Source organism: Camelina sativa, chromosome 4, assembly GCF_030686135.1.
Source record: "Camelina sativa cultivar CO46 ecotype springtype chromosome 4, ASM3068613v1".
In the NCBI taxonomy this organism is placed as follows: domain Eukaryota; kingdom Viridiplantae; phylum Streptophyta; class Magnoliopsida; order Brassicales; family Brassicaceae; genus Camelina; species Camelina sativa.
The window spans coordinates 1499333-1516742 of NC_141883.1; the positions used below are offsets into that span (position 1 = coordinate 1499333).

Here is a 17410-nt window from a genome sequence, read left to right on the forward strand (position 1 = left end):
CTCGGTCTGAGACAATTACTTGAGGCATTCCATGTAGGCGTACTACTTCCCTGAAAAAACAAGTTAGCTACAATAACAGCATCATCCGTCTTGTGACTTGCAATGAAGTGAGCCATCTTGCTAAACCTGTCAACCACAACAAAAATAGAATCTCTACCATTTCTGGTTCGAGGTAAGCCAAGAACAAAATCCATAGAAATATGAGTCCAAGGTTGAGAAGGAATCGGTAGAGGAGTGTACAAGCCGTGAGGCTGTACCTTACCCTTCGCCATTTTGCAGATATGGCACCTAGAACAAACCTTCTCAACGTCTTTCTTCATTTGAGGCCAATAGAAGTGTTCTTGCAGTCCAAGTAGAGTCTTTGACACTCCGAAATGTCCAGCTAGTCCACCTTCGTGAGCTTCTCTGATCAGCAGCTCTCTCATGGATCCTCTTGGTATACACAATCTATCCTTAAAGAACAGATATCCATCCTGCCTATAATAGTTTTCTAAAGCAAACTTATGGCATTTGCCATAGCTCTCAGCAAAATCAATGTCAGTCTCATAAAGTCCTACTATTTCAGCAAAACCTTCTAACTTAGAACACAAAGTAGAAATGAGAGTGTACCTCCTGGATAATGCATCTGCGACTACATTATCCTTACCTTTCTTGTACTTAACCGTGTAGGGAAAAGTCTCAATGAACTCCATCCATCTAGCATGTCTCTTGTTGAGTTTCTGTTGTCCTTTGAGATGCTTCAGGGACTCGTGATCAGTGTGAATAACGAACTCCTTGGGACACAGGTAATGCTGCCACGTTTGAAGAGCCCGAACTAAGGCGTACAGCTCCTTGTCATATGTAGGATAGTTCAATGTCGATCCTCCTAGCTTCTCACTGAAGTAAGCTACTGGCTTCCTATCTTGCATCAAAACAGCACCTATACCCACTCCGGAAGCATCACATTCAATCTCAAAAGTTTTCATAAAATCAGGAAGTAAGAGAATAGGGGCAGAGATAAGCTTCTCTTTTAAGGTTGAAAACGCCTTCTCTTGTGCTTCCTCCCATCTGAATCCTACATTCTTGACAACTTCTGTAAGTGGCGCTGCAATAGTACTGAAGTCTTGCACAAATCGCCTGTAGAAACCTGCTAGTCCATGAAAGCTCCTGACTTCTGCCACGTTTTTGGGTGTTGGCCACTCCTTGATAGCCTTGACCTTCTCATCGTCCACTCTAACTCCTTCTGCACTGACAACAAAGCCTAGAAAAACAACCTCAGTAGTACAGAATGAACATTTAGAGAAATTAGCAAAGAGGGATTGAGAACGAAGAACATTTAGAACTTGGCGGATGTGTTCTAAGTGTTCTTCTAGACCTTTACTGTAGATGAGTATGTCGTCGAAATACACAACCATAAAGATGCCTATGAACGGTCTGAGAGCATGATTCATTAATCGCATGAAGGTGCTAGGAGCATTGGTGAGACCAAACGGCATGACTAGCCATTCGTAGAGCCCTTGCTTGGTCTTGAAAGCTGTTTTCCATTCATCTCCTTCCTTCATTCTGATCTGATGATACCCACTCTTCAAATCTATCTTTGAGAAGACTGTTGATCCACATAACTCATCCAACATGTCATCTAATCTCGGAATTGGGTGTCTGTACTTCACTGTGATATTGTTAATAGCTCTGCAGTCAACACACATCCTCCATGAACCATCTTTCTTTGGTACAAGCAATACTGGTACTGCACATGGACTGAGACTCTCTCGGATATGTCCCTTACTCATCAGCTCTTCTACTTGCTTCTGAAGCTCTTTAGTTTCTACTGGATTAGTTCTGTAAGCTGGTCTGTTCGGTAGAGCTGAACCTGGTAGCAAATCAATCTGATGCTCTATCCCACGTATTGGAGGCAAGCCTGGAGGTATCTCTTCTGGAAACACATCCTTGTACTCCTCTATAATCTCTATCATCTCGCGTGGAAGCTCTCCTGCTGACTTAGTACTGGTGAGTGTCTCTTTGTACACAAACATGAATGTGGTCATCTCTGGATCAAATAGCTTGTTGAACTCGCTATGATTGATGTACAGGCTGTGTGACACTTTTTCTGTATCCTTGCGGTTCATGTGAAGTTGGTCCTTGTAGATTTTGCTGGGTGTAAGCGGTAGAAGAGTAACCTTGCGTCCCTTGAACTCAAACGTTTGCTTGTTGGTGTAACCATCATGAAACACTCTTCTGTCGAACTGCCATGGTCTTCCCAAAAGGATGTGACTTGATTTCATTGGAATAACATCACAAAGCAGCTCATCCTCATACTTCCCAATCGCTAGTTTCACCATCACTTGCTGCGAAACTGTCAAAGCTCCCTTGTTGTTCAACCACTGTAGCTGATAAGGTCTTGGATGTGAAGTAGTCTTGAGATTAAGTTTCTGTACCATCTCTTCACTAGCTGCATTAGTACAGCTTCCACCATCAACGATCAAGGTGCAGACCTTGTCTTGAACCATACACCGTGTGTGAAATAGGTTCTCACACTGTCCTCTATCATCTGGGTGAACCTGAACACTTAAAGCTTTGCGTGCTACCAACATCTTTCCCATGACTACTGGTTCACCTTCTTCACAGAGTTCAGACTCTGATTCACTCTCTGAACTGTCTACTGGCACAATCTCTCCTCCTTCTTGAAGAAGAAACATCTTCTTGTTTGGACAGTCTCTGGAATAATGCCCCATTCCTTGGCATTTGAAACACCTAATATGACTTGTAGAGGTACTACTCTTGGGCTTGAAGTCGATTTTAACCTCCTCTTTGACTGTGGCTGTCACGGGTTTGCTGTCCTTGGTGAAGGCGGATTTGCTGAACTCCCTCGGCTTGGACATGTTAGGCGTAAATGTAGACCTCACTCCCTTTCTCTTGATCTGCGATTCAATCAACTCTGCCTTATGTACCATTTCTTGCACATCCTCATAGTCCTGCAACTCTACCTTGTCTTGAATCTCTCTGTTTAAACCCCCAAGAAACCTCGACATAACCATGTCTTCACTTTCCCTTAGATCAGCCCTGATCATAAGCGTTTCCAGCTCTTGATAGTAGTCTCTAACAGACTTAGTGCCTTGAATGAGACGCCTAAGCTTGTTAAGAATCTCCCTCTGATAGTGTGTAGGCACAAACTTCTTTCTCATCTGCGTGACTAACTGTTCCCATGTAGTGATAGCAGGCTCTCTCTGTCGATGTCTAGTAAGCCCCAACTGCTCCCACCACAACAAAGCATAGCCATTGAATTCGGATATGGCTATCTTCACCTTGTTCAACTCAAAAGTACCTTGAACCTGAAAGTTGGACTCTATCTTCCTTTCCCAGTCTAGATAAGTTTCTGGATCATTGGTTCCATGGAAAGAAGGATACTGAATTTTAAGGTGCTTCAGCTGCTGCCTCAAAGGATCATAATCCCTACCATGATCTCTATTTCGGTTTCTCCTCATTGTCTCTTGACTATGATCCGAAACTTCATCTTCTTCGGAATACTCTCTATCTGATTCAATGTATATCCGATGCCCAGCTACTTGTTCAGCTCGTCGTGGATGTATATGATCCCTGCCGGTTCTGCGTTGCTCTCTTTCTGTACCCTGAGTGCTTCTCCTCTGATTGAAACAAGTCTCTCTTCCCCCAGTAGGTGACTTAGCTGTTCTAATCCGTGTATGCTTGGAAGAGGTTCCTACGTGAGCCTTTCCTTTAGCTAAACGAAGGGCCTCATTAGGACTAGGCGGTTCTGTAGAACTCTGTTCTGAAGCACTAGATGCTTGAGCTATGTCTTCGAACTGTTTCTCAAACTTGTTACTGAGCTGCTCCATCTGTTGCTGAAACTGAGTAGACATTAACTTGTTTGCTTCTGCTATTTGCTTGGACATGGCTTGGTTCAAAGCTTCCATAGCCTCTGGAGAAAGCTCCATTGTACCTGCAAATTAAAGAAGAAACTCGCAGTAAATTGTTCTTTGAATAAGAAAAAACGAAAATAACTCTAAGACTCGAAATTTTCTAACACAAAATTACAAGAAAACGAGCGACACCTAATCCTATAGCTAACAAACTCGAAATAATCAAACCCTAATTGCAGTATAATTTCGAACAACATCAAACTAAATCCTAAACGATCTAGACACAAACGAACCAACAAAAACAAACCCTAAAACTAAACAAACAAATTTTAAGCAACAAAAACGAGATTAGGGTTTTAGAATCGCTTAGTCTTGGCACAAACCTGGCTCTGATACCACATAATAGGATTCCCTAGGACTAGAACTCTGATGAAGGCTGATAACCGAGTGATAGGCGATGTGAATGGAAGATGATGATGAACGAATGATCTTGGGTGATGATGTGCGAAAATCGAATGAAGAAACAATGGTTCGATGGTGTTAGGTGTTTGGGTGGTTAAATGGATTGTAAGATAGTGAAGGGATTCTGAATCACAAAGTGTATAGAAACCCAGAAATCAAGAACGCATTCAAGAATTCAAATTGAGAGAAGAAAGATCAACAATACTTGTTACAACATAATTCTTCGCTAAAGAACAAAGAGGCGTAGCTTTTGGGTTTATAATCACCCTAGGGCTCGACACTCTAAACCACAAGAAGTTCAAAACCAAAACAACAAGACGTTTAAAGGAAATAAGAAAAAACAGCAAAACGTCTAGGTGACCTGTAGTAGTACAGGAGTCACTTGAACTAGTACAGAAGTACGTTATTCCCCTTTGGTAATGATTTCTAGACAACTCGACGTAGTGATCAATTTGCCTCATTAAAAACCATGCTGAGAAAACCCATTGGGACAAAACTCAGCTATGGGAAAAAGAGTACAAACTTCACACCTAAGTTACCTAGTCCTCATTACCGGGTGAAGTCTTCAATGTGGATATGTTGAAGACTTGGATCCTTGGTAGGTTGAATGACCCGTCAACTATGAGTGAATGAGCTTCCTTGGCCATCTCCTTAGCTCTTGAACGAGTGATCCTTCCCACCACCTCCGGTTGCTCTACAGCCTCTGGCTCCTTGCTTGCCACAATCATATCATGTAGGCCCAATAAGGTCCATTAATTCAAAATTAAAGAAATTGCAAAACCCGGTATGAAGATTTGTGATATAGATCCGGTTAATACAATTTGCGGAACCGAATTCATAATTTATTTAACCGAAATAAGTGAACTATGAATTGCTCTTGATTCACATAATCCAAACCAACGCTTCTGTTTGGTTCAATAATTATCAACTTCTTCAGCAAAAAAATTCAAAGCTAAATCATATTATGAAAACTGTTTTAAGTAATTCATAATCTTTATTTTTTAGACAACATTCGCACGCACCCTGATATATAAATTATGAGAAAATAAAACCAATGACTTTACTTAAACCGAGATATGTGAGCCAAGCGTGAGTTATTTTAGCTAAGACATAAGATAAGACTTAAGAGGAGGATGAGGTTTCATATATATAATTATTAAAAAAAGATTTAATACAGAATAAAATTTTAATCATTGATCCACCACACATACATTCTCACAGCAATTTTCTAAAAGAGAGACAAATTATAACCAAAAAAAAAAAAGCAGATCATGGTTACGAGCTGTTACTGTGACTGTGACTACTATTTTCATTTCCACGAAGTTCTCTCAACGAAGCAACCACTTGTAACATATTAGGCCTCTTTGATGGGAAGTCGTCGACGCACCGCAACGCTATCTCCAAGTACCTTAACATCTCTTTCACAATCATCCCTCCGAAACCTTCTTTTTCATTCAGAGACTCTGAGGAACCTTCTTTCATACTCAGAAGGTCTTCATCAATCACTTCCATATGTTTCCCTTCTCTTGCTTTCATCTTCGACCAACCTACTAAGTTCGTATCACCAAACTCTTCTTTGTCCGTTGGTCTCTTCCCGCTTAAAATCTCGAGCATCACTACTCCGACGGAGTACACGTCGCCTTTTGCAGTACATCTGAAACTTTGGTAATACTCCGGTGGTACGTAACCTGGCGTGCCTGCCAAGGTACTCACACTCAAATGCGTGTCTAACGCGCTGATCAGCCTCGCCATTCCGAAATCTGAAACTCTAGCTTCCATGTCTTGATCGAGAAGCACGTTGCTTGACTTCATGTCACGGTGGATGATGTGAGGGATACAATTGTGATGCAAGAAACAAAGCCCTTTCGCTGCTCCTTTCGCAATCTTCTTCCTCTCTTCCCAACTCAAAACCCTCCGTTTTTCGCCTGTTCTCGGTCCGTGAAGCACTTCCTCGAGGCTACCATATTGCATAAACTCGTAAACTAGCAATCTCTCTTCCCCGATTTTACAGTATCCCAAGAGCGGTACAAGGTTTCGGTGTTTGATTTTCCCTAGCGTTTCCATTTCCGCCATGAACTCTCGATCTCCTTGACAACTAAGTCTAATCAGTTTCTTGATCGCCACGGAAGACCCATCTTTAAGCGTCGCCTTGAAAACCTCACCGAATCCACCGTGTCCGATCATACTCGCAGCCGAGAATCCATTCGTAGCTTCGATGAGCTGCGAGAACTTAAGCTTCCTCAACTGTCGCTGAAACGTCGCTACGTTGATACTCAACGGCTCTTTCTCCTTCTCAATCTTCCACGTCGTGGCGGAATTAACCGCCTGCAAACTGTGAAGCATCTTCGCATCTTCCGCGTCTCTCTTCCTTGCACGAACCGCAATCGCCCAAACGATCAAAATACAAACCGACGCAGCAGAAATCAAAACTCCCAAAACAATGCTATTCGCCCAAGAAGCTGCCCTGCTTCCGTGTTTAGCACGTTTCACTTCCTCTGTTCCTGCTGGAAGTTGATTGTTTCCGTTCTTACATTCCGGTAAAGGTACTCCACAAAGTCCAGGATTATCCGCGTACTGGCTCGCCGGAAGCGTGCTAAGCTGACCTCTCTGAGGAATCGGACCGGTTAACTCGTTATTAGACAAATCAATCTGCACCAAGAAAGACAAATTCGAGAAAGACTCAGGGATTTGACCCTGCAAACGGTTATCCGAAGCATCGAACACACCGAGGTTCTTGAGGTGACCAATCGTAACAGGAATCTCGCCGGAGAGTTGATTATGAGAAAGCTCAAGAACTTGAAGAGCGATCATCTCTCCAATCTCATCTGGGATCTTGCCTCGTAGCTGGTTGTAAGAAAGATCAAGATACTCAATGGTTTGATACCTTGTGAAAAGACTCAGAATCGGACCTGAATACATTCTTGTGAAGTCACAGCTTTTAAGAGATGGTATCTGAAGAAGCCTCTCTGGTCTGATCCCTGAGAACTCAACCAAACCTCCCACACCTTTACATGAGTTCCCAACGTTTCTTACGAAAGCCATTGTGTTCCCTGAGAGTAAACCGGAAAGAGCTTTTGAACCGGGTTGACGACCTAACCGTGGTGGGATTTCACCGGTTAAGTGGTTTGTATTGAGATCAAGCCAAACCAGAGTTGTGCATTTCCCTAGCTCCGCTGGGATCTCTCCGGTGAAGTTGTTGTTTCCGAGCTGAAGAACGGCTAACCGGGAAAGGATTCCGAAATCTTTTGGGACTTCTCCGGTTAACCTGTTGCTTGTGAATGAGACCCATTCGATGTTACTGCAGTTGAAAAACTCCGGTGGGATTTCTCCGGTGAGTTGATTGTTGTTGAGGATCAAATCTTTGAGGTTTTGTAGTTTTCCGATCTCCGGCGGGATTGTTCCGGCGAAATTGTTGTACCAAGCGATGAACTGCTCGAGTTTCTGGAGGTTTCCGATCTCCGGTGGGATTGTACCGTTGAGATAGTTGAGACTGAGATCGATCGTTCGAAGCTCCGAGCATTGAGATATCGACGGAGGAATCTCTCCGGTGACGAGATTATCCGGGAGTCTTAACTCTTCTAAAGAAGCTGCTCCGGGACATAAATCCGGCGGAATCACGCCGGAGAATCGATTGGAGCTGAAGTCAGCGATTCTCAAGCTTTTGCAAGAAGATATCGAAGTCGGAAACTCACCGGAGATTAAGTTGTTGCTGAGAAGCAAGATCTGAAGAGATCCGAAGCTTCGGAGGATAGTGTTCGGAAACGGACCGGAGATGTTGTTGTTGGAAAGGTCAAGACTTTGTAGCAAAGAACAAGAAGACAACGACTCAGGGATCACACCGGTGACGTTGTTGTTAGAAAGACGGAGGTTTTGTAATGTCCGGCAAGTGTCTCCGATCTCCGGCGGGATCCAACCGGTGAGTTTGTTATGAGAAAGATCCAAACTTTGTAAGAGTTTTAGCTCACCGAATGGTTTTGGAATCTGCCCATCAAAGTTGTTGTAAGAAAGGTTCAAGCTTTTGAGGCCGGTGCAGTTGATGAGTGAGTCAGGGATATAGCCGGAGATACTGTTACCGGAGAAGTCGAGATAGGACAAGGAGACGCAAGAGGAGAGAGGAATGGTTAAACCGGAGATTGAACCGGTTATGTTGTTGTAAGAAAGATCAAGGGTTTGAAGTTTCTTGCTGTCTAAGAAAACATCATTAGGTAACTTTCCGGTGAAGTTATTGTAAGAGAGAGTGATGGAGATAAGGTTTGAGTATTTGGGGAAGAAGTTTTCAGGGAGGATTCCGATTAAACCGGAGGAAGAGAGTTCGAGGTGAGTTAGGCTTAAGGGAAGAAGAAGAAGAGAGGTTGAGTTTAAAACGAAAAAGTTCTCAGAGAGTTTAAGAACTGTGAGAGAATCAAGAGAGGTGAAAGCATTGAAAGAGACGGTTCCGGAGAGACCACTACCGGAGAGATTAATCTCAGAGACTCTTCCACCGAGACAAGTGACGCCGGAGAATTGACAAGGGGATTTACGAGGTGTCCAGTTTGAGAGGATGTTGTTTGGATCATCTTGGATCATTGTTTTGAAAGAGAGGAGAGACAATGAGTCGGTTTTGAGTGAAGATGAAGATGATAGAGAGAAATGAGTAAGGAGGAAGATGAAGGATATATGGATCCGAGTCCGGATCCGAACCCGGATTGGTGAAGTAGTCATTGGAGGGAGGAGGTGTTTGGAGTTTGAATGGAGAAGTAAGTAAGTTGAAACATTTAGATGATAAAGAGAGTTTTTTTCTCGCCTTTGAGGCGATGCTAAAGCAGAGGAAGGAGAAGGAAAAGGGCTTTTCTTGAAGAAAAGAAAAAGCAGCTTTTGTTTTTATTTTATTTTTAGTATTGATGCTTATCAGTTTATTATATCAAATGCGAGAGTGAGACTAAACATCATTGTCAAGTTAGCTAAATATTGCAATTTCTTATATTAGTATCAGTTTAAGTTTATAGTTTGTTATTACCTTGACAAAACTAATGAAGATGATAATATTAGAAATTTACCCTATAATCACATCAAGTTTGAATTTTTGGGAGATTGTTTTGTGCATTGTAATTTGTTCAACAAAAAGAAAAAAAAAATCTTCTACAAATCGTTTGGAAAATGAATATTTGGGAGAAATCATTACAAACCGAATGAAGTACTAAATTTTCATATGGTGAGGTGTGTGGTCAAAATAATTGGGACCCAATTTAGTCATGATATGCATCGCATATGAAATGGTATTTTGTAAAACTTTGTTTGATCCAATGTTCACGGTCGATGCAGAGAGGCGTGGTTTTACAATAACAAACTTTATGGTGTAACCATTATGTTGCTCACTTCTTTCTACATTTTTATGTGTTTTTAATTAGTTTATAAAACCATATTAAACGCCATAGATAAGCCTTTATATCATGTTCCAAGTCACACACTCAATCCTTTTCATCATTACGCTTGCCCTCTCCTACCAAGTTTACGAGTAGATTTCTATCAAGTAAGCAATATATTAGCTTTGGTTACTTCATCCAACAGAAAAGAAAACGCTATTTTGCTAAGTTCATTGATAATTAGTCATATACACATTAAAAATAAAGCCATATTTCTAAGTGGTTCAATTGGTGATACTCTAGCTAATTTCTCTCTCAGGCACAATAATCGAGGCGCCTCCCTCTTCACTTCTCTCTAACGCCAGTAGAGCTCCGGCTCGCCGGCGTCGGGATCTCTCAGTATCCCCGCTCTGTTACTTCCTCTTCATTCCCTTTAGATTCTCTTTGCTTTCTTTTTTCCCTTTTTGTTCTCTTCTTTTGTGTCCCGACCAAACCTCTACAGCCACCCTAGATCTAGACGAAGGGTTGTCCTTGTGCCACCACAGCAGGATCTGGAGTTCGGCGAACCCCATCCTCACCTATCCTCGCCCAATCCTACCGTCGACGGTCCAAAAGTCCCTGAGCCTCTATCTCTTCCGATCCGGATTCTGCTTCGCCCCTGAAGCTTCCTCTTCCTCCACGGCTTCTGAGTTGATGTTTGGCGAGGAATCTTCCAGAGATGCGACTTATCTCCGTTTTTGGACTTCCGTTTCTAAGATCTATCACATTGAAAGCTTGGTAGACCCTTGTCAACTCCCTTGGCCATCCCCAAAGTCTTTTGGATCTCTGTGGATGAGCTCAGGACTTGAACTCGGATTGCTAACATCCCAAACGGTTCTACCCATTCTCCAAAATCCCAGGTCTACTCTCTTTATCCCTATGATATCTAGTAAACATCTCTTAGGTTCTTTGGTAGAACTCGATGTCCGAAGACTGCATCTGAGAATCCATGTACCTAGAATGATTAGTAGTAACATAGAGTATAGGAGATCCCTGGTCTTTGCTCAAGTTGCGAATCCGATTGTTAACTGGAAGAACCTCAACCCGTTTATCTCTATGCTAACTAGCGTTTCTAGTCCTCAACAACATCCCTTCACCTGCACCATTTTGGTGTTATCAACAACCCACCAGGCCAAGCCTAAATCTCATCTACCAATGTCAAACCGGATACATGCTTTGTGTGGTGTTCTTAATCTCCTTGGTAAAGGGCACCAAGTGAGAGAGAACCCACCTGTATTGTTACGGTTTGATTGTTATCCTTGGTTAGTCATGGATCTAGTTCCACTTGTATGGTTTGATGTTACAACCTTGAAGTATTATGGTCTTATGCCCTGTTATTCCACTTTTGCATCCGACGACTTCAAGCAAATTTTCTTCAGCGCCATCTTCAACACTCGGACTGTTTTTTATCGATGTGTTTCCTGGTGTGACCAGTTTTTCCTGACCCTCCGTTTTGGATGTTAAAGCACTCTACCCTTGACCACCAAACCTTGGTCTACCAAATCCTTGCCAGTGTGGTGCTCTTGTTAGTGCCCCTCGCTCCGGTGAGTTTACTGGCTATGGATTTGCTTTTAACGTCACATGGTCTATCGACTGTGACTATCTTGTCATCCACTGAATTTCTCGAGGATGAGCAATCGATATACCATGATCTCCCTTGTTCCAAGCCGCTTTTGAGTGACTGTTGCATAGCCCTCATGGATTCTATCTCGATTTTATTTATCTACTCTTTTATGGCATTGGGGAATGCCCATCTATGTAATCTTTGTTTCAGTTTAAACTTTGAGATATTTGTATCTCTCTTTCTGTATGTTTTAATTTGAATGAATGAGAGCATCTGGTTATTAAAAAAAAAAAGAGACTATTTCTTTAAGATCGATAGTTTCTAGTAAGAAATAATTATTCTTAGAAAAATTTCCCATTACAATTAATATAGTGCAAACCTCCTTATCACCTATAATAGTGTGATTGTGTGTTATAATATTTTACACTAGTGACTATCGAGTATATAGTTTATTGATTCTAATTAATAATAAAAATTCACAAAAAGAACCAAATAGTGGAGAGTAATAGTGAAAAGGCCCACAAAAGAAACAACATCAATTAGCTCGTGGTTTAGTGGCATGAGGGGTTATGATTCCTTTGCCCCCAATATTTTTTAAAACACTTCTTTACTAAATTCTTCTTTTCACTACCACTAATTCTTATATATCTCTTTTTTTATACGAATTTTGTTCTCTTGAACGTCAGTTTATTTTGACCACTCTTGCTAACAAAATAGTAAGAAAATCAGACTAAATTCCAATTACATCAAAGATTTGACTTGTCCCCAGAAAGAATCAACTATTGTTTTTACTTATAAACAATTACTGATCATGTAATACATTTTGGGGTTACCATAAAGTTTAAGAGATCTTAAGAGCAAGATTTTGCCTTTTTTAAAGGGAAACACTCCAAGATAGGGATAGTAATTAAATTATTATTTTTTTTTAAACCTATGTTGTTTCTTTGTGATTTTGTATTTAAAACTTCATGATGCCTCCATAAATAAGTGATCAAAATTTGAGCAAATCGATTTTACCAAATAATATCCCAATGCCAAGAGACAACATGAAGTCTCAAAATGTATAATCACAAAGAAACAATTTTTTAAAAGATTATTTGGTGGATTGTTTGAAAGCTCCTAGTGATACCATTATTCAAAGATCTAAAACGCAAATTACCATATATTTTAAAGAATGCAGAAAACAGAGATTTTAGGGTTCTGCTTATGTAGGTGTTGCAACTCAAAATTGATTTTCCAAAGCTTTATTTTATGAATTTATTGTTAAAAGAAGACATTATTCATATACATCTATATTCATATTCATATACATATATATGTCTGTATTAATAATTTTTTTTATACACACACGACCACAAGTACTAATTACTCCTTTAAAAACATCATGTATTGCCTATATTAGTCTATATGTTAACAGATGCATTTACACGTCAACCTATGATAAAATATATGGTATATTAATTGTTTTTTTTAATCATTAAAGTATAATAAACATGCTATCGTCTTGGTGGTACAAATCATTAGCGTATATTGTATAATTTTAAATCATGGTAGCGTCGCACATCCTTTGAGATCTGATAACAAATGTAATAATAAAAGTTAGATACTGTGATAGCCAATAGGGCTGGTGGTTCTCACCTAACCTTCCTACTTAGGCATAAAATTAATGTTAAACTTCCCAATGTGTGAGATATATACGGTGGAAGAAAATAGTACTATATTGGACTTCATTTTGACCATATACTGCTGTTGTGTTCCTTAATTCTTTGTCTAGTGAATACGTCGACCATTTTACGCTCAATGTATCGAACGTTTCAGCCCGGATTACGTTGAGAATGCGGTTTGAGAACTTAACCAAAGCAACTCAGATTTACTTGCAGTTAATTTAAAATAAAATGTAGGGAAGAAACGTCTTTTTTCTTTTCTTTTTCTTATAAGTTATAACTGGAATGTGTAAAAGTCAATGGTCAACCAAGCATGACTTGAAGTACAAATGATTTAAAAAAAACTATTTATATTGATTGTTGTTTTTAATCATAGGTTCAGGTCGATAATAATTGGACAATATCTTTGAGAATGGAGACATAATGATAATATATATGATGTGCACTTATGTCAAAAATGAAAGAAAATGCTGTATACCTTGTACATATGGGTTCAAATCTAATTACTCGAATATATTCAGCACCATCAATTACAGTTAAAAAAAAAAAAAAACAAATCTATATAAATAAAAGGCAAAGATGTGCCCATACTTGGTGTATATACCTTGTGCATTAGATAATTCAATGATGTAATTAAGACCGTTTTTTCGTTTTTAGGGTTTAGGCTAGTTTTTTCAATTTTGAGTAGTGTTGTTTATTTATTTTCAATTAAAAGTGTTTGTCTCTCAAAATTACAAGTTTAGTTTAATCGAAATTTATGGATTTTATTTTTTGAAATTTCGGTTTTAGAATTTAGATGGAATTTACGGATTTGGATTTCGTTGCTTCTTTGCTTCAGTATTCTTTCTGCTTCTGCTTCTTCTGTATTCTTCCTTCTAGTATTACTAAATGAAAGGAGGAAAGAAAAGAAAGATGACATAATATTTTATAGAAGTAACTTTGCGGAGAACTTGTATTCAACTCTTCTGTCACTACAAAAAATCAATTGTATTAAATCATTTATTTTCTATTATTGTATCAGTTTTAAGTGATGCAAAAATAATTTATATCACTTTAATGAATGATTTATATTTTGTCGATGCAAATAATTTGTATCAGTTTATATCAAAACGATGCTAATATTCAAATATTTACATCGATTATTATAATCAATGTCAATATATATCATTTGTTTAAAATTGATATCAACGTTTATATCATTTTATTTAAGTGATGTTAATATTTATGTCATTTAGTTAAACTGATTTAAAATTAGTGTCAATTATCACAAATGATTAGAATATTTACATCAGTTTCAACATGTTCTAAAAGTCGTGCGCCTAGCCGATTACATGTTCGATTAGGCGCTGATCGGAACATACCCGCAGCGATTATGATCAAATCGCTGAAATTAATCGTTATCCGATTTTTACCCGCTTAACCGACTAAAATCAGATATTTAACTAATTTTTAAAAAAAAATTGGTTAAGCTACACGGGCTTTAATACAATGCCCAAAGCCACTAAACAACATAAACCTACACCACTCTATTTATAGTCAGTTTTTTTAATCATTTTTTCTCTCCCACTCGGTGTGGGATACAATCATCTCTTATTAATTGTTTAAATATAATTTTGTTTAACATCAGTTTTTAATTGATGTAAATTTTAAATCATTTTTAAAAATGATTTTATCCAAAAAAAAAACACATCAATTATGTAAATGATATAAAAATATATTTTATATCAATTTTAAAAAAGTGATACAAACTAGTTAAAACTGAATCAATTATAAATAACTGATGTAAAATTAGATAATTATAACATCAAATGATCTAATTGATGCTAATCATTTTTATTTGCTTCACTTGAAAATAAGTAATTTAGATTTACTTCATTCTATTTTGTGATACAAAATAAATGATACAACACACCTGACTTTTTGTAGTGTGTGTCGAACCAAAACTGTGCCAAAGTCATCTCCTCTTTCATATTTCGACAAGTCATGTATTCTTTAACATGATGCGACGGTAAAATGAAAGAGTATTCTCATCAATAATTGAAAAACAAAAATCAGGGTAGATTCATATCATGTAAAACTAAAAGAGGAGAAAATAAAACACATGCAAATAATCGAGATAATATGCATGTGATGATGTGAGAAGATATATTAGTTAATTTGTAAACAAATTTAAGTTTATAAAACGTTAAAAAGTTGTATGACGGGAGGCTCGAGAGAGGAGGGACCAAAGATGTCGTGAATGGCACGCGTTTCTTCTTTATCCACTTTTATCTTTTACTGTGTTCAAATGATTGGTGTGTTGTACTCTGTCTCTGTTTCCTGTTAATTCCTTGTCAAAAACATTCAGCCTTTTTTAACTTTTTTTACTGAATACAGTAAACACGTGGCATATATATTACCATGCAATCGATTTTATTTTGAAAATGAACTTTTACATAGATATTTTATGATCAGTTTGTCAAACCATGAGCCATTTTTGTGTTAAGAATTGACCAGTGTGAAAAGTAACTTTAGATGTTGTGGCCCGTCAAAGCGATATCATTGTTATCAGTACCATCGATTCCAAAGATGTTACTATTTTTTGAAAATCGAACCATTTATTATAAAATAAATATTGAGTTGGAGAAATGATGAATTCGATCATCCCTATAACATAAATAAGCACGCCTTGTCTTTTGTTAGTCTCCTAGCTCTGACACGGTGTCAGATTGTTGTTTAATGGGCTTTAAGGCCTATTACAAGTTGGCTCAAATCAACTAACAAAACCGGACAATCAGAGAAATTGAGCTCTAGTCCATATCTAATTAGCTCTAGTCCATATCTAATTAGTTCTAGTCCTTATCTTAGCTTTCCTATCTCTATCTAGATAGTAGATACTAATCTCTGCTTGTATATAAATACCAATTTTTATGAATGTAACATCTACAAGATTTTCCAAAAACTATTTCAAACAATGAAGTTACAAAGCCATAAGTCGTGGAATCTAGTGGCCGGCATCATCCTTCCGGTCATCACTTTGATCCTCTCGGCTCCTCTCGTCCGCTACGCTTTGTATCATTTCATCATGCGTTACCACCAGTGGCCAAGTACGCCACGTGCTGAGACACTCTTCAGCGTCTCTCTCCTCGCCGTGTTCCTTCTCGGCAACGCCGCTATGTTTCTTCGACCACGACGGCTCGGCTACTTCTTAGTTGTTGTCTTCTTCATCGGCTTTGCTTACGCCGGTGTGTACGAGATGCAAAGCCGGTGGTTTTCTCCGACACCGATGTGGTTCAAGGGCGAATATGGTGTTGGTGGACAACGTAAATTAGAACGATACCAAGTGGTTAAGATAGAACAAAGTCAAGGACGCTTGCCAAGAGTTCATTTACGGTTCGTTGACAGCTCTTACTTACCACGGTACGATAGGAGGTTGGTACCTCCCATTGAGGTACTTTGCGAAATCGTTTAATCCTTTTTTAATAATAATACTAGGTACTAACCGCGGACTGAACATTTTATTTTAGAAAAATTTGGAAAATACAATGGTTTGTGACTGAAATTGTTGGTTTAGAATCTTTGGAATTTTTTCAATTTTTAAAATGTTTATTGAATGGATGATTCGATGATGGTTTGGTACAGAATAGACCCCTGTATTTATAGGGTGAAGGATGATTATTTCTTTATCTTCGTATTCTAGTGATATAGTTGTGAGTATTTTTTAAAAAGATATAGTATTTGGTGTTTTTAAAGAGTATATTCTTCTTTTTAGTTATAAGAGGATAAAGATGTTGTTAAAGGAATATCTTATGAGAAAAGATTTTGTTAAGGGATATTTTTTTTGTTTCGATTGTTTGTTTATGTGTTTGATTTAGTTGGATTAATTATCTATGTAACCCTGCAATTTTGGTTGAGTACTCGAGTAGAAATTTTAATTTTAAATAAATAATTACCAATTATTAATTATCTTTTATAGCCTCTATTGTTTTTTTAAGGTTATTTTTAATTTTGTACTTCTCAATTAATATAGTAGGATTAATTACTTAAATGTATATCTATTCTTGTATAGGTATTATAACTTTGATGAGATTCATATATGCCTTTGACTTAAAAAAAAAAAATGTTTCTAATTTGCTGTTGTTGTTGATGTTGTTTAGGCTGGATGCTGCATGCGGCCAGGGGAATGCGAACTAGAGACGGTCAATGCAACATTGCACATTACAAGAAATCGTGAAGGACCACCGTTGGAAACGGCACTGATCTACGGTCGTTACGGTGGCACTGCAGACATAAAGGATTATTACGATATGTGGAGGCACGAGTTGAGTGTGTTGTACTATGATTGCATGACATGTAAAGTCACGATCATTAAGTCTCCACGGCTGCGCAAATGGTGGCAATTTGGTGTTTTCTTTTCTTCCCTCACCTCTTTGTTTAGATAACAAATTCATCATAATTTTCGGAAGATTTTGTTGATCGAATAGATTAGCTTTTTGATTCATGAGC

At 38.5% G+C, this 17410-nt stretch overlaps 2 protein-coding genes across 2 annotated transcripts; one reads left to right on the forward strand and one right to left on the reverse strand.

Annotated features, from left to right (window-relative positions):
• Positions 1 to 5483: 5483 nt before the first annotated feature.
• Positions 5484 to 9224, reverse strand: LOC104789963 (serine/threonine-protein kinase BRI1-like 2). The gene has a single exon (XM_087509710.1). The coding sequence runs from the start codon at positions 9015 to 9017 to the stop codon at positions 5592 to 5594; it is 3426 nt and encodes a 1141-aa protein (XP_087365836.1). The 5' UTR covers positions 9018 to 9224; the 3' UTR covers positions 5484 to 5591.
• A 6468-nt stretch (positions 9225 to 15692) lies between these two features.
• Positions 15693 to 17405, forward strand: LOC104779535 (tetraspanin-14-like). Its single transcript, XM_010503901.3, has 2 exons — positions 15693 to 16355; positions 17062 to 17405. Exons 1-2 carry the CDS (start codon positions 15879 to 15881, stop codon positions 17344 to 17346), a joined length of 762 nt encoding a protein of 253 aa, XP_010502203.1. The 5' UTR covers positions 15693 to 15878; the 3' UTR covers positions 17347 to 17405.
• The last annotated feature ends 5 nt before the right edge of the window (positions 17406 to 17410 follow it).